Source organism: Schistocerca serialis, chromosome 2 (assembly GCF_023864345.2).
Source record: "Schistocerca serialis cubense isolate TAMUIC-IGC-003099 chromosome 2, iqSchSeri2.2, whole genome shotgun sequence".
Classification (NCBI taxonomy): domain Eukaryota; kingdom Metazoa; phylum Arthropoda; class Insecta; order Orthoptera; family Acrididae; genus Schistocerca; species Schistocerca serialis.
Genome location: NC_064639.1, coordinates 284,723,448 through 284,749,824, shown reverse-complemented (window position 1 = coordinate 284,749,824; position 26,377 = coordinate 284,723,448). Strand labels below are relative to the sequence as shown.

General features: G+C 43.3%; 1 protein-coding gene across 1 annotated transcript in view; it reads right to left on the bottom strand.

Moving 5' to 3' along the window:
* Window positions 1-26,377, bottom strand: part of LOC126457049 (division abnormally delayed protein-like) — a 632,657-nt gene that overhangs the window by 273,552 nt on the left and 332,728 nt on the right. The window contains exon 2 of the mRNA XM_050093039.1: window positions 18,529-18,687. Coding sequence (XP_049948996.1) covers window positions 18,529-18,687 — 159 coding nt within the window. The remainder of the gene's footprint in view (window positions 1-18,528; window positions 18,688-26,377) is intronic.

Genomic DNA, 26,377 nt, shown 5'->3' with positions numbered 1-26,377 from the left:
GTACCTGTTATGAGAGAAAGTTGCTTTTCTTAGTGCTATCAAGAATATTATACACAATACTTCTTTGATAATTACAAGAGACGGAAAATTATGCCCGGCCGGAGTGGCCGAGCGGTTCTAGGCGCTACAGTCCGGAACCGCACGACCGCTACGGTCGCAGGTTCGAATCCTGCCTCGGGCATGGTTGTGTGTGATGTTCTTAGGTTAGTTAGGTTTAAGTAGTTCTAAGTTCTAGGGGACTGATGACCTCAGAAGTTGAGTCCCATAGCGCTCAGAGCCATTTGAACCATTTTTGGAAAATTATGAAGCATTATATTTCTGACCGCCTATAAACTGCGATAACTGAATTTTTATACTATAGATAACCTTATACTGAAAGTAACATAGTCTGAGTCATAAATATTTTCAGTAGGCTACGTAATGTACGAAGTCAGTTTCTATCTGAACCAAAGATATAACGACAGACGTTTACGTTCTACAATATGCCTGGAGGTATAAATAACGAGAGCTGATGCTGCAGACCTACGCTGAACTTGCTTTGAAGCCCGCGTCTCCATGTTAGATGCCCCAAAACATTTACGACTGCTTCTTGTTCTTGATTCGTGTGCACGTAACAGTCGCATTAAACAATAAATATTACAGTGCTTTCGTGCATAAGGCAGTGTTAGGTATGCATTTTCAGACACTTTTCTTGCCTTACATGCGTGTTTCATCTCGTTAATGTGACTTCTTTTTATTGTACGTTTCGAAAAACCATGAAGAGAAAGACGCGTGTAATCCAACATGTCCCTGAATATGGACTATTAAAACTGATCTTCGGTCTATATTCTGTTCCAGATAATGCGAGACCATATGTATGCTCAGTTTTCAATCTTCCTTCTCACAGCGTTCGTCTAAAGAGTTTTTCAAGTTGGACTACTAGGAAATATAAAATCAAATGACAGAGACAAAAACACTATAGTGAATGTAAATAGTGCAACCAAAATTCATGTACGTCAAAGAAATATCGCTGGAACAAGTCCACATACGAATAAAATGTACACTTAAGACTATTATCAGAACGACTAATACACCCGTAAATGATGCAAAGTGTCATTTTTTGATAAAACACTTTCACCAGAAGCTATCGTTTGGGGTAACTGACATAGCGGACGTAGGCTTCAAGTTTGTGACGTCATGAGAACTCTCCTTATTATGCCTCCAAGATAACATGCAGGTATACAGACCATTATCTATGACTGTCACAGCAACGAAATTACATCGCTTCTAAACTACAAAGAATTGCTAATCCTTATGACGTAATTTGTCCTTCAGTATTAAATGAAGAGTTTGGACCCCGGAAAAAAAACAGTTACCTCGAAAACAGCTTCGGATAGAAGAATGATACTTCATATACGCCTACAGTCGATAGACGCTTAACCGAGAATCGGCGAAGTAATAAAACCAACGAATACTTTCTTGTTAAATAAGGACAAAGCATAATCATCTCCGTTGGCTTAATTCCGAGATAAAATGAGTTAAAAATCATTACAGTTGTCTTTGACTAACAACAAGAGCAAGAAAATATCATTTACCTTTCATCACGTTGTGGGGGGTGTCAGCGAGAACAAGTTTCGAAAAATTTTAAATTAAGTGTAAAGTTCATTGGAAATCGCTAAGTAGTCTCATTCTCAAATATTGGATAAATGTAGTCTGGGTAATTTGCGCGCATTGAGTTTGCGCTGCCCGAAGAGATACAGGCCTACAAAGTACTAACTATTATACATATTTACTCTAATATAACACCTCTTCATCAGTAGACTGACAGCATTTTAAACTTTTAAATTCGATTAACAATTAACTGAAATATTGAAAATCACATTTTTGTTGCCCGTGGACGCAAAGTTAGATACGCATCCTGCAGCTAGAACAGTGCACCGTGCACCGGGTTATCCGTTTAGTAACGTAGACTGATTAACAGATAGCGACTGATAAGAACCGGATGGAGATGGCAAGATGATTAAAACGAATTGCAAAATGATTAGGCGAGATAGATGTTTGGAGGGAAAATTGGCAATTGACCAAAAACAATAAAAAGTTTTGAGATCGTCCACATCAGTACCAAAAAGAAAATTTCGTTAGATTTCTGTTACAGGATAAATCACACACACTTAAAGGTTGTCGATTCAGTTAAATATCTAAGGATGACAATAACGAACAACTTAAGTTGGAACCATCACATAGCAAATATTGTGGCGAATTTCCTCATTCATTTACTCAACTCATAATGGGCGATTCATTTTTACTTAAATCTCATCCTGTGCGGCTCTTCACTCTCCTCAAGATTCTCATCCCTGCTGCTTGTATTTTTTGACATCTGTCTTTTTATTTATCCAACCCTTGTTTCCAAACATGGGTAATGGTATTGCCACATTTTTATAAAATTTTATGTTTGCATCTTCCTGGGATTTGTAGAGTTCTGTTTATAGTTCCACATATTGCTTGAAATTTGTGCACCTTCTTAGCAGTTACACTATCATAATAGTGACTCGTGCCGTAGACCAGATATTTCAAATGTCACACTTACTCAACTTCGTTGTCAATTACTGGCGACAATTGTACTGCATATTTATCATTATTTTATTCTTCTGTAAAATATTACGAGCTGCGAGTGAGAAATATGTAACGTCTCCAGCTGTCATTCTGTCACAATGCTTCTCTCAGCTGTACGAACGTGATGCCCTTGTGGCTTGAGGGTGACCGTTGCTCAGTTAAAAGCAGCCACAACATTCAATCACGATTAATTACAAAATAATGAAATTAGATTGTTAACAGCACATTTTTAATACAGCTTGCATTACACAAAATTGTTATGTCAACTGAAACTAGCGAACAAACAGCGAATAAATTACACAGAAATTTCAAATGACTCAATTAATAACAGTACTCTCAGAATACAAAAAATAAAATTATGATCATGAGGGTATGGTTCGAAAAACAAGTGAGAGTCAGTAGGTTAGACAACAAGAGCTCTAAAAATGGTTCAAATGGCTCTGAGCACTATGGGACTTAACTTCTGAGGTCATCAGTCCCCTAGAACTTAGAACTAATGAAACCTAACTAACCTAAGGACATCACGCACATCCATGTCCGAGGCAGGATTCGAACCTGCGACCGTTGCGGTAGCGCGGCTCCAGACTGTAGCGCCTAGAACCGCTCGGCCACTCCGGCCGGCAACAAGAGCTCTCACAGATGTATAAATAACCCGTGTGAATTAAAATCCAAACCTAGATATAAGAGACAATCAAAGCTTTCAAATGCCGCCGCCAGTTACAGGTAGGAGTGCTGCTGTTCTTCGAAATGCAGTTAAGACAGTATCGTTGGGGGATACATGGTCGGCGATGATAGTGCGGTAAGTAATAAGGTTTCCCCTTTTAAATACAACGTCTCCAGCTGATATTGATCGCCAACTAGTGGCAGTTTACGGAGCAAGTGCAGTGTCACGGAAAAAAGATCAGCTCTTGGTGTCAGGAATTATACAAAAATAGAGCAGATGTGCGAGACGGTCGAAGCGTAGGGCGGCCAAGAACTTCCACCTCAGATGCGAACGTGTGCCGTGTCGAAAGGTTGATTTGATTCAAACCTATCGTCGCATTCATGCGAGGTAGACCGCATAAGGACTCAACGTCTCCATCGACAGAGTAGGGGATATCGTGCACAACTCGTTGGATCCAGATTTTTTTTAATGCTGGTTTCGACTGAACGGTATGCCGATGGAACAAATGCTTAGACGGCCTTGGTGACTATTTGGGCAAATAATACTCGTAGGTGCGCATGCCTCAGTAACTTTTGGTGTATCTTTGACTTCCTAAAAAACGTTTTGTCGCAGAGAGCAGATTACTTTCGTTCTTTAACAACCGTCTTACAATATCCTCTCTCTAAATGCCTTACTTTCAACACGTCTCTGACAAAATTTCTTCGCCTGAAAGCAAAGAAAGTACAATAAATTTAATATTGCATATTTCGCCGGGAATCCTTTTCAGGCGCGTTCATCCTCCTGGTGCAAGTTTTTCATTTGACGCCACTTCAGCGGCTTGCGCGTCAGTACTAAAGAAATAATGATGAAGACAACACACACACCCGGCCCAGACTGTAGAAAATCCTCTACTAGGCTGGGAACCGAGCCCGAGACCCCCTGATCGGCCGGCCTGATTGGCCGTGCGGTTCTAGGCGCTACAGTCTGGAGCCGAGCGACCGCTGCGGTCGCAGGTTCGAATCCTGCCTCAGGCATGGATGTGTGTGATGTCCTTAGGTTAGTTAGGTTTAATTACTTCTAAGTTCTAGGCGATTGATGACCTCAGAAGTTAAGTCGCATAGTGCTCAGAGCCATTTGAACCCCATGATCGAGAGTCAACAAGATTAACCACAAGACCACGAGCTGCTGACAAACAAAGTGCAGTAAGTTGCAAAATGGCTGCCGCCCACGGCTAATTTTGTTTCTTCGATGTGTACATGTAACTTTTCCAATCCCTATTTCATGAACACTCAAGAGGAAGGTTTGACAGACGTTTCTCACAAACTCTCATAAAAGCTACTAGTTACCACACGTCGTGCGGCAGTTTGAGAACATTGCTGTAACAGACTGATACTGTACCACACACCAGCTACCACCGAAGGGAGATTAAATGTGTCACTTTCCCAACAACAACATCCTACATGATTCACGCTGAATTGCACATTCAGTTATGGTCAACACACCAAACTTGTCTCTTTGAGGTGGTGATAAGATCTTGCATTTATGTTCACAGTCGATGAAAACGTAGCTTCATGAAGTCTTCCAACAATTTATAGCCGCATATTCTTCTTGTGTTACCACTTATCGATATCACCCTACCAGCGTCTTCGAGTTGGCAATGGAACTTCAAGTTTCCGCTGATAGTGGTCGCGCGGGATCTGTCGGAGCCAATGGTGCGCACCCGCTGAGTCACACCCACAAGGGCTCTCGTTGCGAGCGCCCTCTGCCATCGGGCCGGCGGAAGCTTGACGGCTTACTCGCTCTAGGAGCCACTTGACTAATCAGACGCCGCCTAGTCGCGACTCCGGCACCATCCTTGCTGATATTGTGACTGCTGGATTCTGTTTCTTGCTGCATTACTTGTAATGAGTGTTTGTGTGCTTGGAAAAATACAAGTCAAGTAAATCTTTCGCTTACTCTTTTATCTTGTACAATAATCATATTACTACTGTCCTGGTTTTCTACGACAGCTGCTGCGCCACTTTGTAACCCACCTCTCGTTACAATTGTGGGCGAAGTCGAACATAACAGTTCTTGATCCGAATCCTGTCCACTATTAGCTTGTTTGCCTTTATTTTTCTTTTCGTCACTAATGGTTATTTGAGTTTGGAGTCCCCTGTATCGAGAAGAATCAGTCTTTTTTAATCTGTTCCGTTACGTTGCTAGATCTAGTATGTCTAGTGTTGTCTACGATATCCTTAGCTGGAGCTTTCTTTTTCCTAGTACATTCTCTGCCACTCCAGTGGCGTTCCCCCTCAAAGTTTACAGTTTCCTTGCTTATCTAGGCAGTTCCGCTACTAAATTCTTCAGCTTTATCCGTTAGCAATTTCTGTCGCAGTTCTTAATTTTATAATTTAGAAATAGTAAATTTTAAGCGATTTCTATTAATGTAAGAACATGTGTAAGAAGTATTGGATTTAACCTGGAAAAAGTAACACTCATGATTTTTTTCTTTCTGTAGGTGTTCTTTTTGTTTATTTATTTATCACACTTCCACTACAGCAATTTCTCATCCTTCCGTCGAGTTTGCACTCTGTTATTCGGTAAAGATCTCCCTGTTAGTATTTATTTACTATCGTGTCTTGAGGTACAAAGCATTTTGACACCAGTTTGTACGAGGATGGTTTGAAAAGTTCTCGGAACGGAATAGAAGAAAAAGTGCTTACGTCACTGAAACTTTTTTATTTTTCAATGCACTCTCCTTGTAGATTAATGCACTTGGTCCAACGATGTTCCAGTCCTTTGATCCCATCTCGAAAATGAGTTTCCTCCAGTCCTGCAAAATAGTTGTCAACTCTGGCTATCAGTTCTTCGTTTGAAGTGAATCTTCGTCCACCAAGAAAACTTTTCAGTTTTGAGAAGAGATGAAAATCTGACGGAGCCATATCAGGTGAATAAGGCGGGTGTGGCAACAATTCATACCTTAGTTCGTGTAATTTTGCCGTGGTGACGGCACATGTTCTTTACCCGGCGTCAAGAGTCGCGGCACCCATCTTGCAGATAATTTTTTCATTTCTAATTCTTCAGTTGAAATGGGATATACCCTTTCAGACGACATCTGGCAATCATGAGCAATTTCACGCACTTTCAATCGGCGATCTTCCATGACCATTTTGTGCACTTTTGTAATGATTTCTGGAATAGTGACACATCTTGGCCGACTACTGCGCGAATCATCGTCTAAGCTCTCCCGACCAAATTTAAATTCATTTGTCCACTTGGCAACAGTTGAATATGAAGGAGCAGAGTCCCCCAGTATATTCTACAAAACGGCATTAATGTCCTTTATTTCATACCTTTCTTTACGAAGTACTTAATCCCTGGTCGAATCTCGATTTTTTCTTCATCTTCGGAAATCACTACGCGGGGACAACAACAGAGCCGCGTCACCGCCACAGCTCTCTTCCAAGATCACTGACGTGGCACGTGTATACAGGCAACAGTCCAATGAATATCACGTGACCAACTCGTTGCGCTAGCGCTGACCTCTCGTGGTGATTTTGGCTGACCAGAAACTGGCCACGTGTCGACCTCATCAGGCCTCACATGGTGTGTGTGGTTGGAGCTGAAGAACACTGTAGCAGGTGGCTGATAGACTGCACAGCATCACACATGCAAAAAAACGGACTCCGCAGAGTACTACAGCACACTCTGTTGAGAGCCTTCCATGTTGTCCACTCTCGGAATGACCAGGAGGGAGCTCTTCCTTAGGAAAAACGCGTTTCTCAAACTGTTGACTTTTTCTCCGCCACTTTGAGATTCTTCTTACAGTGGTGTACCTGTAACAGCTTGCCAAGAAGCTGTTTCTTGATTTCATCCGAAGATGTGCTGGCTGCAGGCCATATAAAGGCTGGCTTCTGTAGTTATAACCTTGCTTTTATCGTGTCTAGCAGCTATCTAATTTCAGGAGGGGCTATGCCAATAAGGCAGTGGAGTTTATTACGGGTGAAGGTCTTAAACAACTCGTGATAATACGACAGGTCTCATTAAGCGCCATATCTACGTTTCTGGCACGGCTGGACTTGTACCACGCTGGACATGCATATTCAGCACCGAAATAACTCAGCACTAATGCGCTAGGTCTCACGCCGCATGGGTGAGCTCCCCATCTGGCACCTGTCAGTTCCCGCAATACGTTATTTCTGGCAGACGCTTTCTGTTTCATGTTTAGGCAGTGTTTCCTGTACGTAAGCGTATGGTCCAGAGTCACTCCCAGATACTTCAGAGTCGGACAGTAACCAAGAGCAATTCCTTCCCAGACGTTATGATGCGTTTAAGCTGCTTGATTGTTCCTGAGGTTAGACATACAGGTCTGAATTATGGCAGTTATTTTTTAAACGTTTGGTGGAAGGCAACAGGACCGCTTGGTACATGTTTTACAATGATACACAGCGGCCCAAAGCGAATAGTTTCCTCTTTTAAGGGAGAGAAACCAGATGGCAGTTATAAGAGTCGAGGGACATGAAAGGGAAGCAGTGATTGGGAAGAGAGTGAGACAGGGTTGTAGCCCCTCCTCGATGTTATTCAATCTGTATATTGAGCAAGCAGTAAAGGAAACAAAAGAAAAATTCGGTGTAGGTATTAAAATCCATGGAGAAGAAATAAAAACTTTGAGGTTCGTCGATGACGTTGTAATTCTGCCAGAGACAGCAAAGGACTTGGAAGAGCAGTTGAACGCAATGGACAGTGTCTTGAAAGGAGGATATAAGATGAACATCAACAAAAGCAAAACGAGGATCATGGAATGTAGTCGAATTAAGTCGGGTGATGCTGAGGGAATTAGATTAGGAAATGAGACACTTAAAGTAGTAAAGGAGTTTTGCTATTTGGGGAGCAGAATAACTGATGATGGTCAAAGTAGATAAGATATAAAATGTAGACTTGCAATGGCAAGGAAAACGTTTCTGAAGAAGAGAAATTTATTAACACCTAGTATAGATTTAAGTATCAGGAAGTAGTTTCTGAAAGTATTTGTATGGAGTGTAGCCATGTATGGAAGTGAAACATGGACGATAAATAGTTTGGACAAGAAGAGAATGGAAGCTTTCGAAATATGGTGCTACAGAAGAATGCTGAAGATTAGATGGGTAGATCACACAACTAATGAGGAAGTATTGAACAGAATTGGGGAGGAGTTTGTGGCACAACTTGACAAGAAGAAGGGACCGGTTGGTAGGACATGTTCTGAGACATCAAGGGATCACAAATTTAGCATTAGAGGGCAGCGTGGAGGGTAAAAACCGTAGAGGGAGATCAAGGGATGAATACACTAAGCAGACTCAGAAGGATGTAGTATGTAGTAAGTACTGGGAGATGAAGAAGCTTGCACAGGATAGGGTAGCACGGAGAGCTATCAAACCAGTCTCAGGACTCAAGACCACAACATTGACGACTATTTTGTCCAGCGAGGTAAGATTGAAAATGTTGTCTTGCACTCTCTGCCAAACAAACTTCAACTGCATAGTAATCGTGTGTATATGTAAAGGTTTTTTAAAATTAGCGCTACCAGTCACCAACTTTGTCAACTATTGTTTTACTTATTTATTTAGCGACATGTTTCGAGGTAAACCTCATCTTCAGGGTAAATGGCATTACAAAACCAACTTTAAAATAAGGCCATACTGATGTTACATACTCTTTTCGTATATGCTGGGGTCATCTTTTCGTAGATGCATTTACGAAAAGACTATGTAACATCAATAGGGCCTTATTTTAAAGTTGTTTTTGTAATGTCATTTAGCCTGAAGATGGGGTTTACCTCGAAACATGTCGCCAAATAAATAAGTTCCTTTAATTTACGTCTATGGTCACAAACTGTTTGATAACAGATTACCGGTTTCGGTCTTTAATGACCATCATCAGATCTGTTTCAAAAAAACTAAGTCCTAATGTTTTAGTTTTTTGAAACAGATCTGATGATGGTCATTAAAGACCGACACCGGTAATCTGTTATCAAACAGTTTGTGACAGTAGACGTAAATTAAACGAAACTTATTACATACACGGGTCACTGTTTTTTTTTCGCGACGATGTCGCAGTTTGTGAAAATAAATAAGTAATACAATTGACAAAGTTTGTGACTGGTAGCGGTAATTTTAAGAAAAAAACTTTACATATTTCTTGAGACAGTCACGGTCAGAAAATACTTAAAATGGCTTCAAAATCGTGTAGATGTTGATGTGCACGCAAGACGCTATCCAGTAGCTGCATTTTCCTCTCCCTCCGCTCCGCTGAATGAAAGAAAATAAATCACCAGCGCACAACGCGTGTACGCGCGGCAGTAAATATTTCCAGCACGGTGTGTGGAGTTCCAGCAAAAAGCAGTAGTACTCGTAGGAGGTGGCTCTGTTCTGCCTCATTAACATGTCGAGGGCGCAGCAAGGAGTAGGCGAACGGTAGCTGGTGAATTAATTACACGCCACAACGCCAGGAGGCGTTCCAATGGCCAATTATGCACACCGGATGGCAACTGACGCAAAAACCAGCTGACAGCCGGTTCGCCCAGAAGGCGCTCGGCTGACCGATGTCGGCTGTCTGATCGCAGCGACTAGCAGCTACTCAGCTGAACCTTCACAGAACACGTTGTCTTATTTAATTGCAAACTGTAGTTGTGATCTTCCGTCCGAAGACTGGCTTGGAGTAGCTGTCCACGCTAGTCTATCATGTGCAAGCCGCTTCATCTCTACATAACTACTGCAACCTAACGAGTGGTTGTAATTAAAAGTTCAGCTGTTCACAGAGTTCCATTGTGGGCTGTAATTATCATATGACACTAAAAACTGGTAGATACTGTAGTGCGTTGGTAGCGGAACCGTTATACGACGAGAAAAAATTAGTTCCAATTTTGGCCACCGGATGCAAATCTGGCGCTGTGAATGCAAGAAAGACGTAATGAAACGTTTCCATAAGTAACGGATTACGAACCAGTCGTGAGCAGTTGATCAACATTTCCGGTGGAATCTGAGTAATGTGTTCCTGCATACTTGCCTTCAGATCAGGTAGAAACCGAGCGCGTCCTTGGTAAACGCGTTCTTTTAGTCACCGCTAGAGCCAAAAGTCGCATGGATTCAGATCAGATGATCTTGCAGGCCATGCATATGGGAAACGTCTGGACTTAACATGTTCGTAGAAGGTAGCATTGAGCAGATCTTTCACTAATAATAATGGCGTGTGACGAGGGCCTCCCGTCGGGTAGACCGCTCGCCTGGTGCAAGTCTTTCGATGTGACGCCACTTCGGCGACTTGCGCGTCGATGGGGATGAATTGATGATCATTAGGACAACACAACACCCAGTCCCTGAGCAGAGAAAAATCTCCGACCCAGCCGGGAATCGAACCCGGGCCCTCAGGATTGACAGTCTGTCGCGCTGACCACTCAGTTCCGGGGGGGTGGGGGGTGGGGGACAATCTTTCACTGAGCGAGCGACATGAGAGGTTGCCCCATCTTGCATGAGAACAGTGGTTTCCACACAGTTGCGCTCTTCCAAAGCAGTAATCACATGCTGTATATGGAAGTCTCGGTAAACCTGACAGGCTCTCTCGGTGTATTCTTTTCAAAGAAGAACGGACCGATAGTAAAGGAGCTTGTGAATGGACACCACACAGTCTCATACGGTGAGTGCAATGGCTCTTCGTGCACAACAAGTGGTTTAGCAGTACTTTAGCAGTACCCCAGAGTCGGCAGTTCTGTGTATTCATTGCACTCTGTAGTGCAGAATGTGCCTCCTCATTGCATATAATATTGCCCAGCCACATGATTGTCATATGTAACTGGCAGATGTTTGAACCTTGTCTTCGACTGCACTTTCTGACATTTACTCCCCCTTAGTAAATATTTGCTTATTAAATGTGTGTCGTCGTTCCTTTCACGAGCTGCACTAGAGCTTAGTTTGTAGCATTTCACCAGTTACTTAAAAATCACGCACCATGTTAATCAGATCTGTTTAACACTATACGTCATTGGCGTGCTGCTCTATGTAAGGCAATTACTGTACGTAGTTTCGTGTGTATGTCATAGATCCGAGTATTTTATTTCACTAATTCTAGATTTGTTTTTAAAGAGTTCTAAAGCCGAAAACGGAAATATTTTAAATATATCAAAATTTGGTCAGAAATGTAAATTCTTCAGTCCACTAATATATTATCCAAAACATATGGTAAGTATACACAGGTTGAGGAAATATGGTGTACCAACATAGTTAGTACGTACTTCTTATGTTTTTGGCGATCTGTAAGTACCATTCAATTGCGCAAACTTAAATCGTTGAGAAACTTCGGTTCGTTAGTTTTGTTACTCGACATAAATGATGTAGTAAACGGTAGGTTTACAGGTAGTACTGGTAGCATTGGAAGGGAAAGAGACAAATGAATTTATAAGAGAGGAACTTCGAGGTGACGACTCCCAATTGTGCATATAATTAGAACAGTCATTGTTAAATTTTAGTTCACTGGGTATTTTATATCCTCACAGAGTAAAAATTTAATTTTATAAGTAATAAAAATTAGTTGATTTCGTAACTACTGCGTTTTCGTGCAACGAAAGGAATTACTTTTGATGCGAGTTGAGTTTACATGCCAAGCATAAAACAATCTATGTAACTATTGTTGATATTTTGTATAAAAAGAACGTTCTTCATCATGATCAAAGGAAAGAGTATCCTGCTATTACTGATAAACGAGAAAGATGTTTATGAATAACAGAAACACGTTTTGTATAAGCACCACGAAGTATTGAAGTGATGTTTGATATATTTTTGTTTTGCTATAATTTTATTTTATTTTTAATTATTTTAATGAAATAGCGTTTTCTAGCGCTATATGACAACCTGTATTTTTTATTTTTACTGCAACAGCCCTCTGTTTCACATTACAAATCAACAATTTTCGAATAAAACTTGAATTAAACAACATTGACATTTTCAGTTTTGCTATAAATACTGTTTATTTTTAAACAACAGACAGGTGAATAACTATGCAGAACATAAATGTTCCGTAGGTTACGCGGCCCGTTATATATCCTCACTCTGTTTCTGGACGGTTCACCGGTTTCTAGGGGAATCTAGCAAGGCACTGATCGCACACGTAAATAAGCGTTCGATATGAGGTAAAGCCCGTTACAGAGTCTGGCAGAGGTTTTATCCAGCTACAAATGGTTCAAATGGCTCTGAGCACTATGGGACTCAACTGCTGTGGTTATCAGTCCCCTAGAACTTAGAACTACTTAAACCTAACTAACCTAAGGACATCACACACATCCATGCCCGAGGCAGGATTCGAACCTGCGACCGTAGCAGTCGCACGGTTCCGGGCTGCGCGCCTAGAACCGCGAGACCATATCCAGCTACATTCACACTATTTTTCCACCGCCCCAATACCCAAGAGCGCGCGGATAAAACGATGTCTTAAAACCTTTCTGCGCGAGTTCTCATTTCTCTTATTTTATTACGATAATGAATTCTCCCTACGTAGAAGGGCGTCAACATGATATTTTCGATTCGGCGGAGAATGTTGGAGATTGACATTCTGTGAAAAGATCTCGCCGCAACCAAAAATGCTTTTGTTTTAATGATTGCCACCCCAGCTCCCGTATCGTATCCGTGACACTCCCTCCCCTCCTTCGCGACAGAACAAAATGAACTGCTCCTGTTTAAACGTTTTCGATATCCTCCATCATTCATATCCGGTAAGGATAGTACACCTCACAGCAATACTCTAGCACAGGTCGAACAAGCATTGTGTTGATAGTCGCTTTAGATGATCTGTTGCGTCTTTTAAGTGCTTCTTTGGTTTTCGTAATTGTAATTCCTAGGTATTTAGATTAACTGACAGTCTTTATACTTATGTGATTTATCGTGTACCCGAAATTTAACGGATTTATTTTGGTATTCATGCGGATGAGTTTACGTATTTGGTTATTTAGAGTCAACTGTCAATTTTCGTACAGTACCTTACCTAAATCATTTTCCAATCCGTTTTGGTCTTCTGATGACCTTACGAGACGGTAAATGACAGCATCATCTGCCAACAATGATAAGGACTATCAGAGGGGCTGTAACACTTCCTTAGGGAACCCCAGATGTCACTTCAGTTTTACTCGATGACTTCCCTTCAATGACTACGAACTGTGACCTTTCTAACAGAAAATCATGAATCCAGTTGCACAGCTGAGACGATACTCCATAGGCACGCAATTTACTTCTGAGGAACGATATCAAGAGTGTTTCAGGAATCTAGAAATATGGAATCAATTCGAGATTCCCTGTCGATAGCACTCATTACTTCACGAGAGTAAAGAGCTAGTTTTGTTGCACACGTGCAATATTTTCTGAATCCGTGCTTTGCGTCAATAGATCGTTTCCTTCGAGGTATTTCATAATGTTCGAAAACAGTAAATGTTCCACAATTCTACTCCATAACGACATCAGTGACATGCGTCTGTAATTCAGCGGAACACTATTTCCTCCCTTGTGGCCGGAGCAACTTTTCCGTCTTTACGTACGGATCTTCTGTCGAGGGAGCGATTGTATATTCTACATCTACATACATACCCCGAAATCCACCATACGGTGCGTGGCGGAGGGTACCTCGTACCACAACTAGCATCTTCTCTCCCTGTTCCACTCCCAAACAGAACGAGGGAAAAATGACCGCCTATATACCTCTGTACGAGCCCTAATCTCTCTTATCTTTTCTCCGCGAAATGTAAGTTGGCGGCAGTAAAATTTTACTGCAGTCAGCCTCAAATGCTGGTTCTCTAAATTTCCTCTGTAGCGATTCACGAAAAGAACGCCTCCTTTTCTCTAGAGACTCCCAACCGACTTCCTGAAGCATTTCCGTAACACTCGCGTGATGATCAAACCTACCAGTTGCAAATCTAGCAGCCTGCCTCTGAATTGCTTCTATGTCCTCCCTCAATCCGACCTGATAGGGATCCCAAACGCTCGAGCAGTACTCAAGAATAGGTCGTATTAGTGTTTTATAAGCGGTCTCCATTACAGATGAACCACATCTTCCCAAAATTCTACCAATGAACCGAAGACGACTATCCGCCTTCCCCACAACTGCCAATACATGCTTGTCCCACTTCATATCGCTCTGCAATGTTACGCCCAAATATTTAATCGACGTGACTGTGTCAAGCGCTACACTACTAACATTACAGGATTCTTTTTCCTATTAATCTGCATTAATTTACATTTATCTCTATTTAGAGTTAGCTGCCACTCTTTACACCAATCACAAATCGTGTCCAAGTCATCTTGTATCTTCCTACAGTCACTCAACGACGACACCTTCCCGTAGACCACAGCATCATCAGCAAACAGCCGCACATTGCTATCCACCCTATCCAAAAGATCGTTTACGTAGATAGAAAACAACAGCAGAACACTACTATTACTGCTAAATTTGGAGCTATTTAATAGCATACTCTGAAAAGAACCTAAATGCCGTGCTTTCTGGACCGGAAGACTTGCCTTTATTAAGTGCTTTTAGTTGCTTCGCTACAGCAAAGATACCTACTTCTAAGCTACTCACGCTGGCAGCTGTTGTTGATTACCACAATACGCTCCTTTTACGTATTAGTTTATACTAAAAAAATAACGATGTGTACTGTAGATAATTAGATTTGTCATCATCTGTGACCACTGATACTTCTGTTTTTCCCCATAAGAGAATTTTGTACGTCACCACTTCTAATCCTAACAAGTGGACGACTGAGCTTCGTGTGTGCTACCCGTCACGACCTGTCCAGAATTCCACGGTACACAGTAGATTCCAGTCGTAGCCGGTCGTGTTGTGCATTGCGTGAACGCTAGACAGTCATCAGTTTAAAGTGACGTTTCTACGCGCCAGCTGCTGACATCCTGTTCCTCGCATTCTGCGATTAGTGGGCTGGGTGCCGCCTCCTCGCGAGCGCTTCACACACGAAACCGGTCGTGGCGACCACTAAATAATACAGCCGTTGAAAATATTAACCGGCAGCGAGTATTTAGTAGGGACTCGTGGACGTGCCCACGGACCAGACAGTCGTTTGCTTTCGATGGGCGGGCTTCCCAGCGTTGAACCGCTTCGTGACACGGGCGGAACGTGCCTTCATCGCATCGCTCGTCTCTCGTCTGTTTAGGGAACTCATTACACGCGATATTATCTAAATAACGCAGGCTACCTGTACGGAACCAGTTGTCTTGTTTTTGCTGTTGTTGTGACTCTTTACTGCAGTTCGCTAAAAACAGGTTACCAGCAGGCACATCCTAGTTCAGTAATGGACACGGCGGGCGCAACTTATTACGATTAAGTAAGGTCGACTGGCTTTGCTTATACTTCCAACACGAATTTCCCAACAGAGAGCGCTTTTGTGCACGTTGCTACTTGACTTGAAATAAAATGCACGTATGGAACCAGTTTATGCAGCTGAGACAGTGGCCCTTGGATTTTAACTTCAGTACATCTGACGCCAGCACAAATGTTATAAAAATTTAAAAATCTTGTACTGAATCGGACCTCGTCCCTAGGTTGTCAGATTGATGACTTCATGTGTAACAGAGCAATTAGCTCGTCCATTTTTTTATCAAGTGATCAGTCAGCCACATTAACCTGTAGTGCTGGCCACCTAGCACGAATTAATCATTCCGATACGGATATAAAAAACCACCTCCATGTTCTACACATTTAGGCAACCGGATAAAGATAGGCCTTCTGGAACAGTTAGAGATTTTCACCAATAACCATAACTCAAGCTACACCATCTTAAATGAAGAAACTGACTTAATAAAACAAACCATTTTTTTCGGAATTTTAAACAATCTTTAATCTTGCAAAATACGCATCTTCTGTATAACAGACACATACACGCACGAGCGCCCCTCACACGCCCGCTCATATCGAGACAGGTGGCGCAGTGGTTACCACACTGGACTCGCATTCGGGAGGGCGCCAATTCAATCCCGCGTCCGGCCATCCTGATTTAGTTTTTCCGTGATTTCCCTAAATCGCTTCAGCCAAATTCTGGGATGGTTCCTTTGAAAGAGCACGGCCGACTTCCTTCCCCATCCTTCCCTAATCCGATGACACCGATAATCTCGCTGTTTGGTCTCCACTCCCAAAGCAACCCAACCCAACCCCATCGCCCGCTCAATTATCATCTCTCTTTCTCTCACACAAATCCTCCAACACCTCCTTCCCAAACGTGCAGGTAACTTGACATATTCATGTTGCCACCAACATGCTAAGCTCACATGTCTTCGTAGTTCATAACCAATGCGGAATAAACAAGAATAAACCTGCTAAATACAAACAATAAAAAAAGTTCCGGAACCTGTACAGAATATTGGAATGGATATCAACAAAAACATCATTTCTGCCCTTTTTATTGCTCCCGAAAACCACACATTGCATTTTGTACCACCATACAGCGGGACCTTCAGAGGCGGTGGTCCAGACTGCTGTACACACCGGTACTTCTTAATACCCAGCAGCACGTCCTCTTGCATTGATGCATGCCTGTATTCGTCGTGCCATACTATCCGCAAGTTCATCGAGGCACTGTTGGTCCAGACTGTCCCGCTCCTCCCTCAGAGTGGTTGGTGAGTCACGTCGTCCAGAAACAGCCCTTTTCAATCCATTCCAAGCATGATCGATAGCGTTCATATCTGGAGAACATGCTGGCCACGTTAGTCGAGCGATGTGCACGATAGGGGCGCGAATTTACTGTGTCTAAGGCGTTCAGCCTGACCGGGTTGCCTCCAAACACGTCTCCGACGATTGTCTGGTTGAAGGCACATGCGACACTCATTGGTGAAAAGAACGTGATGCCAATGCTGAGCGGTCCATTCGGCATGTTGTTAGGGCCCATATATACCGCGCTGCACGGTGTCGTGGTCGCAAAGATGGACCTCGCCATGGACGTCGAGAGTGACGTTATGCATCGTGCAGCCTATTGCGCACAGTTTGAGTCATAACACGACGTCCTGTGGCTGCACGGAAAGCATTATTCAACATGGTGGCTTTGCTGTCAGGGTTCATTCACTGCAGTAGTAGCCCTTGAGCGGCCTGAGCGAGGCATGTCATCGACAGTTCCTGTCTCTCTCTATCTGCTCCATGTCCGTACAACATCGTTTTGGTTCATTCCGAGACGCCTGCACTCTTCCCTTGTTGAGAGCCCTTCCTGGCACAAAGTAACAATGCGGACGCGATCTAACCGCGGTATTGAACGTCTATGCATGGTTCAACTACAGACAACACGAGCAGTGTACCCCCTTCCTGGTGGAATGACTGGAACTGATCGGCTGTCGGTCCCCTCCGTCTAATAGGCGCTGCTCACGCCTGGTTATTTACATCTTTGGGCGGGTTTAGTGACATTTCTGAACAGTCCAAAGGACTGTCTTTGTGATACAATACCCACAGTCAATGTCTATCTTCAGAAATTCTGAGAACCGGGGTGATGCAAAACTTTTTTTGATGTATGTAGGTTAGCACAGGAAAGGAATTCGTGGCGGGCCGCATCAAACCAGTCAGTAGACTGATGACCGAAAAAAATAATATCAATAACCGGAAATGAAGAAAAAATGCCATTTTGAACGCTTTGTTCAAAAGGTTTGTTAATTTTGTCGTACTTAGTATCATTCAAGATCAATTAGAACTTCCGCAAAATACGAGGGATGACAAAGAAAACCTCTGCTCGAACGCAAATTCTTTGAACAGTAGCTTGAGTCACACTTTTTGTTCTGTTTATATCCCATAAAGGATAGTTGTTGCCTGAGGCAAAGTGTGAGGAATGTTGTGTAAATAACATCACCGGCGAACATTACGTACGTTCAATGTGATGTGGAATCAAATAACTGTAATGACATCAAGCAGACTTTGTCATTTCCCTTGAGAAATATGCTGGATCTGTATTTATCCACTTCGAGATGGCTGGAAGCTGTTTTGAGTGTTAGGCATCCTATGGTGTAGTGTTTGTGGTGTTTGCATGTTTCTGTCCACCCCATGAGAGACTTACCAGCCTCTCATAATGGCTCCAGCTGTATTAAACGAAATGTGAGGCGCAGAAGCACGATATCGGCCACGGCCTAATGCCTACGAAACAAAATTCACCAGTGCAGTTGGTGCGTCCGAGCCCATTGCCGTAACGTGTGGATACGCCCGTTTAACGCTGTGGGCTATCGAGAAGCCGGCGATTTGACGCACGGCGCAAACTGGAGCGAGTGAGACAAGCCTGAGATTAGTGGCAGTGTTGGTGGAGACCCATACAGTACCTCTGATGGTGTCGGCGGCGGAGACGAGCAGCCCCTGCAGCGACCTGGAGTTGTGGTGCAGCAGCGCCTCGAAGTCCTTGCGCACGAGCCGCAGCAGTTCCTGCTCCATCTGCGCCGAGCAGCACGACCGTTCGGCGGTGCACACGTTCAGCGCCATACCTGCAACCGACAATGCACAAGCGGGGTTAGGACCCCTCCCACTCACCGTCTCTTCTCACAAAGCACACTGCATAAGCCAGCTCTCACACCTTAAACACTTGTACTGCACTAATGTTAGCGGGCCTGACTTCCGGACGATAAGGTCCGGTAGTATCGGACACGTAACCTTACCCGAAACTGTCTTTGATGACTGCCGTTCTGCAGCTTATGCTGGAATTGGTCAGCGGCACATTCTAGTATACAACACGATACATATAAATAAATTCATATCCCGACCCAGTAACATTTTTCGCACAACATTAATTTTTTATTTTCGGTTACAACCAAACAAGTGTTAATGTATAATTAGTTTACGTACAAATGTAAAAATATGTACAGAAATACACACACACACACACACAGAGATATTTCCACATATTCTTATAATATGTATGGATTTCTGACTGTTCCACACCGCCTTAATTTCAGGAAGAATTTTCCGAGGACATATGTCTGCAGCACACAGCAACTTCCCGAGTTACTACAGGGAACCGTAGAGGGCAAAATTTGCTGCAAAAGCCAGAGATTGGAATATGTTCAACAAACGACCGAGGACGTGAGAATTAGGTGCTTCTCTGAGATGAATAGCATGGCACTGAAAAGGAAATCGGGGCTGACCGCCGCACATAAGTCAGATAAATGAGAAATCAAATAAAATAAAACTTAAAAGTGGCGTTCCACCTGATGACATGTAAGCGTAGAAACGCGTATGAGTTACGTAGAATCCTTGTAAATGACCCAGGTATTGTAATATTTTCATTCACATTAGAAAGCGCTGTCCTCCACAACATAGTCGTTAATAAATAAAATGTCGATATTAGACCGCACCCAAACCTATATGTGAGCTAACCAAGGATCACAGAGTACATGGCAAGACGTCCAAGGGAAGAAGTACCCACTGCACATTCACAGAACGTATATGGGATCGAGAATGCTATGCCCTTTATGAGCGGCATCCCGACTATATTTTTCTAGTAAGGCTTTAGGAGCTAAAAATTAATTATGGAGGTGCCGCGCGCATTCATGAGAACTCTGGCTCCCGATGTCACGCCGAGTAATGGAAGAGTTAAGCAAGGAAAATTAAAAAAGTTTGCCGCACCTCCTAGCGAGTGACATCAACCGCTCCGCTAAATTACTAGGAACCGCCAGTTTTCCCAAATATTCATTAGCTTGCTATGAATATTTATGGCAGGAAAATATTTTGCTGTAAGAGTTAATTCGGTCATTGGGTGCAGTTATTCATTAAACTCTTGGCTCTCCAAGCTCCCAAAACGCAGTATTTTTTTTAACACGCAAAAGAAACATTTTTCTTGTTTTTCTTTTCTGTTCTTCGCATATTGGCAGCACTTAAAGAATTGCGGCTTCCTTGTGAGGCGCAGCGATACCCGTGGTTTTGGAGTTCCTGGGGAATTTTCCCACCGGATACCACTTTTTTTCAGTCGCTCCATAGGGACCTGGCTAGACATCCACTTTCCAGAATCATCAACAGGAAGTTACATGGCAAATTCGCAAGACAGTCGCTGAGCAGACGGAATGGGCTATAGGCGACAATTCGTTTTGGAAAAACTGCAATCACACTTTTAGACTGTGCTTTTGTGTGCGTATTTTCCCGATAAAGTAAAACAAAGGGTGTATCCAACTGCACTCTTAATCACTGACACAAACGCTATATCACATGTTCGACTTGCGCCCATCATTCCTTTCACAAATTCGCACCGTTAGTTTGCCGTGACATACTTCAGGAACATAGGCTAAGTTCCTGATCATGTCGCACAGTCATCATAAAACATACAGAGTTAAAAATATTCAAAATCATATACACAAACAACACCATATTGTTGTTGTCTTCTCCTACAATTTTACTCCTCCCCCTTCCATACCGCTCCAACTACCAAGCTGACGAGTCGTTGGTGCGTCAAGATGTGTTATATCAACAGATCGCTTCTTTTATTCCAGTTGGGCATAAATTTCTTTTCTCCCTAATTCGACTCAGTACCTGCTAATTAGTTATCCGATCTACTCATCTAATCGTCAGCATCCTTCAGTAGCCAAAATTTCGAAAGCCTATATTCTCTTCTTATCCGAACTGTTCATCATCCACAGTTTAGGACAGTATAACAGTACACTCCAGACAACTACCTTCATAAAAGACCTCCTAACATTTAAATTTATGTTAGATGTTAACAGATTTTTCTTTCTCGGAAAAGTTGGTGCCCCTCCTGTAATATTCTTTGTAGACACTATCTATTCCGTTCAACTTCTCTACAAAGTCCCTTGCCGTCTGCGAAAGGGCACCTTGATAAGGCCTTGTTCCTTTGCTATGGAAGAGCTACATACTCTCGGAGTTCCACTTCCACCGCCGCAAGAAAATCAGACAATAATTTGAAAACGTCCAATGTCATCTACATCTACATGTATACTCTGCAGATCACACTTCAGTGCCTGGCAGAAGGTTCATCGAACCACCTTCACAATAATTCCCCAGTAAGTTTCCTTTAATTTACGTCTATGGTCACAAATGTTTTGTTAACAGATTACCGGTTTCGGTCTTTAATGACCATCATCAGATCTGTTTCATAAGAACAAAGTCCTAATGTACTGCAGCCAAACTGAACGCCTACATTTTTCCGTGTGAGCTCTGATTTCCAATATTTTATTATGATATCGTTTCTCCCTATGTAGATCGGCGTTAGCAAAATATATTCGCATTCGGAGGAGAAATGTGGTAATTGAAATTCTGTTAGAAGATCCCGCTGCAACGAGATACACCATTTTCTTAATGATGTCCATCCCATATCTGCATCATGTCCGTGACACTCACTCCCCTATTTCTCGATAACATAAAACGTGCTGGTCTTCTTTGAACTTTATTGGTGTATTCCGTTAATCCTATATGAATGTTGGGCTCCATAAGGTTTCCTTTCTGTGCAGTGACCGTGGAATATACACTCCTGGAAATTGAAATAAGAACACCGTGAATTCATTGTCCCAGGAAGGGGAAACTTTATTGACACATTCCTGGGGTCAGATACATCACATGATCACACTGACAGAACCACAGGCACATAGACACAGGCAACAGAGCATGCACAATGTCGGCACTAGTACAGTGTATATCCACCTTTCGCAGCAATGCAGGCTGCTATTCTCCCATGGAGACGATCGTAGAGATGCTGGATGTAGTCCTGTGGAACGGCTTGCCATGCCATTTCCACCTGGCGCCTCAGTTGGACCAGCGTTCGTGCTGGACGTGCAGACCGCGTGAGACGACGCTTCATCCAGTCCCAAACATGCTCAATGGGGGACAGATCCGGAGATCTTGCTGGCCAGGGTAGTTGACTTACACCTTCTAGAGCACGTTGGGTGGCACGGGATACATGCGGACGTGCATTGTCCTGTTGGAACAGCAAGTTCCCTTGCCGGTCTAGGAATGGTAGAACGATGGGTTCGATGACGGTTTGGATGTACCGTGCACTATTCAGTGTCCCCTCGACGATCACCAGTGGTGTACGGCCAGTGTAGGAGATCGCTCCCCACACCATGATGCCAGGTGTTGGCCCTGTGTGCCTCGGTCGTATGCAGTCCTGATTGTGGCGCTCACCTGCACGACGCCAAACACGCATACGACCATCATTGGCACCAAGGCAGAAGCGACTCTCATCGCTGAAGACGACACGTCTCCATTCGTCCCTCCATTCACGCCTGTCGCGACACCACTGGAGGCGGGCTGCACGATGTTGGGGCGTGAGCGGAAGACGGCCTAACGGTGTGCGGGACCGTAGCCCAGCTTCATGGAGACGGTTGCGAATGGTCCTCGCCGATACCCCAGGAGTAACAGTGTCCCTAATTTGCTGGGAAGTGGCGGTGCGGTCCCCTACGGCACTGCGTAGGATCCTACGGTCTTGGCGTGCATCCGTGCGTCGCTGCGGTCCGGTCCCAGGTCGACGGGCACGTGCACCTTCCGCCGACCACTGGCGACAACATCGATGTACTGTGGAGACCTCACGGCCCACGTGTTGAGCAATTCGGCGGTACGTCCACCCGGCCTCCCGCATGCCCACTATACGCCCTCGCTCAAAGTCCGTCAACTGCACATACGGTTCACGTCCACGCTGTCGCGGCATGCTACCAGTGTTAAAGACTGCGATGGAGCTCCGTATGCCACGGCAAACTGGCTGACACTGACGGCGGCGGTGCACAAATGCTGCGCAGCTAGCGCCATTCGAAAGCCAACACCGCGGTTCCTGGTGTGTCCGCTGTGCCGTGCGTGTGATCATTGCTTGTACAGCCCTCTCGCAGTGTCCGGAGCAAGTATGGTGGGTCTGACACACCGGTGTCAATGTGTTCTTTTTTCCATTTCCAGGAGTGTAAAATTATAAAGAATGTAGCAACCAGTCGCGAAAACATAATTTATTTATCTTGTTGCAAATCGATGTCGACTGATATTATTCATCGTCGGTGCATTTTTCTAACCGTTTCATGCCATAAGCAGAAGTACTATCATTGGCAGATTTCTATCAAGAAGTGACACATCATAGGAGGTTCGAGTCCTCCCTTGTTCTTAGCATAACTTAGTTTAAGTGGTGTATAAGTCTAGGGACCGATGACCTCACCAGTTTGGTCCTTTAGGAATTCACACACATTTCTTCAATGACTTATTCTTCTCCATGCCCTTACTAATATTTCAACCAAATTTCATTGTCCTACGATCAGTCGTTTTCACGGCCAGTAGAGGATATTTAATCATAACAACCATGATTAGAACTAACTAATGACGATGAAAAGAAAGAAAACTATAAATATGGAGGTGCAAAACGAATACAATTTGGTTTTATAAGCTCATGAATTCAAATAATTTTATAGCAAAATTTTATAGAACTGAATGATAAACCTTAAATGCTGCGTTTTAGGCTGTTTTTGTTGTGGTCTTCAGTTCAGAGACTGGTTTGATGCAGCTCTCCATGCTATTCTATCTTGTGCAAGGTTCTTCATCTCCCAGTACCTACTGCAACCTACAACCTTCTGAATCTGTTTAGTGTATTCATCTCTTGGTCTCCCTCTACGATTTTTACCGACCACGCTGCCCTCCAATACTAAATTGATGATCCCTTGATGCCTCAGAATATGCCACAAATTTCTGTTCTCTCCAATTCTATTCAATACCTCCTCATTAGTTATGTGATCTACCCATCTAATCTTCAGCATTCTTCTGTAGCACCACATCTCGAAAGCTTCTATTCTCTTCTTGTCTAAACTATTTATTGTCCATGTTTCACTTCTATACGTGGCTGCACTCCATACAAATATTTTCAGAAACGACTTCCTGACACTTAAATCTATACTCGATGTTAACAAATTTCTCTTCCTCAGAAACGCTTTCTTTGCCATTGCCAGTCTACATTTTGTATCGTCTCTGCTTCGACCATCATCAGTTATTTTGCTCTCTAAATAGCAAAACTCATTTACATATTAAGTGTCTCATTTCCTAATCTAATTCCCGCAGCATCACCCGATTTAATTCGACTAAATTCCATTATCCTCGATTTGATTTTGTTGATGTTCATCTTATATCCTCCTTTCAAGACACTGTCCATTCCGTTCAACTACTCTTCCAAGTCCTTTGCTGTCTCTGGCAGAATTACAATGTCATCGGCGAACCTCAAAGTTCTTATTTCTTCTCCATGGATTTTAAGACCTACTCCGAATTTTTCTTTTGTTTCCTTTACTGCTTGCTCAATATACAGATTGAATAACATGTCTCACTCCCTTCCCAACCAGTGCTTCCCTTTCATGCCCCACGACTCTTATAACTGCCATCTGGTTTCTGTACAAATTGTAAATAGCCTTTCGCTCCCTGTATTTTACACCTGCCACCTTCAGAATTTGAAAGAGAGTATTCCAATCAACATTGTCAAAATCTTTCTCTGAGTCTACTAATGCTAGAAACGTAGGTTTGCCTTTCCTTGCTCTTTCTTCTAAGATAAGTCGTAAGGTCAGTATTGCCTCACGTGTTCCAATATTTCTACGGAATCCAAACTGATCTTCCCCGAGGTCGGCTTCTACCAGTTTTTCCATTCGTCTGTAAAAATTCGCATTAGTATTTTTCAGCCGTGGCTTATTAAACTGATAGGTCGGTAATTTTCACATCTGTCAGCACCTGCTTTCTTTGGGATTGGAATTATCATGTTCTTCTTGAAGTCGGAGGGTATTTCGCCTGTCTCATACATCTTGCTCACTAGATGGTAGAGCTTTGTTAGGCCTGGCTCTCCCAAGGCTGTCAGTACTTCTAATGGAATGTTGTCTACACCCAGGGCCTTGTTTCGACTTAGGTCTTTCAGTGATCTGTCAAACTCTTCACGCAGTATAATATCTCCTATTTCATCTTGATCTACATTCCCTTCCATTTCCATAATATTGTCCTCAAGAACATCGCCCTTGTATAGACCCTCTATATAGGCTATTAAATCGAAAATTGGTCTAAAATGCTCAGTTATCACAAAATTTCCCCCTGTGGGGCCGGCACTACGGGTTCGGCCCAGCCGTCTGAAGATGCTAAATAGGGCTCTGACTCTACAGTGGTTGGCGGCGAATGAGCTGGTACCCGGAGGTCGGTGACAGCACTCGCGGTCACTCCACACACACGGAAGACCGGTTAAGCGATAGAGTAAATACACTTCTCTCGGCAGCTCGATGAACTGCGCGGAGGTCAGCTCTCACGAAGCAATAAAAAAACTGCGCTAGAACGGGATGAATAACGATGTAGGCTGTGCGCTACATCGCTGACGTGGAAATGAGAACGTCAAGTCGGTGACAGGCGGTGTCGGGGGGAAACCAATTAACTAGACCGGTACATGCACTACACGCCTTCTCTGCCGATACGCAGCCATCAGTCTCCTAGTCAGCTGCAGCACTGGCCGCAAAAGGAGAAACCAGCCAACTTGTCTCGCCGCAAAAACGTATTCCGCGTTGCCGCAGTCGCTCCAAAACTGAATTATGTCACAGCCTCCCGACAAACCTGTAGATAATTTTGCTGCAGTCCTCTGCAGTGAGAGCTGCGTACCAATCTGCCTGGCGCTGCAGTCGAACATAGCCACTCTGTGTCAGCTAACTACTTTCCTGCTTGCGAGGAGATCTCGTACAACTGGTGCTTCGTACCATTATGACCGATTTTCTGTCCTGTTCCACCGGCGTGCGAGAGAAAAATAACTTCCTATATGTCCACGTATATAGCATTTGTAGGTTTACAGAAAGCTGGACAATGTTGACTGCACTGCACTCTTTGAAACTTCGAAGGTAGGAGAGATAAAATACGGGGAACGAACGTTCATTTAATAACCCAGGCAACAATTAGATTGAAAGACAATAAAGAGGCAATAGTTGAAAAATGGCTAATAGAGGGTTGTTGCCTGTCCTCCGTGTTATTCAATCTGTTCACTGAGCTAGCAGTAAGGGAAACTGAGGGAAAATTTGGAAAGAGAGTTACTGTTCAGGGGGAATAAATGAAAATTTTGATGTCTGGCGATGGTTCTATCAGAGGTGCTAAAGCACTTGGTAGACCACTTGAAGGAAATAGTCTCCTAAAAAGAGGTTACAAGATGAACATCAACAATAGTAAAACAAGGGTAATGGAAAGTAGCCGAATTAAATCAAC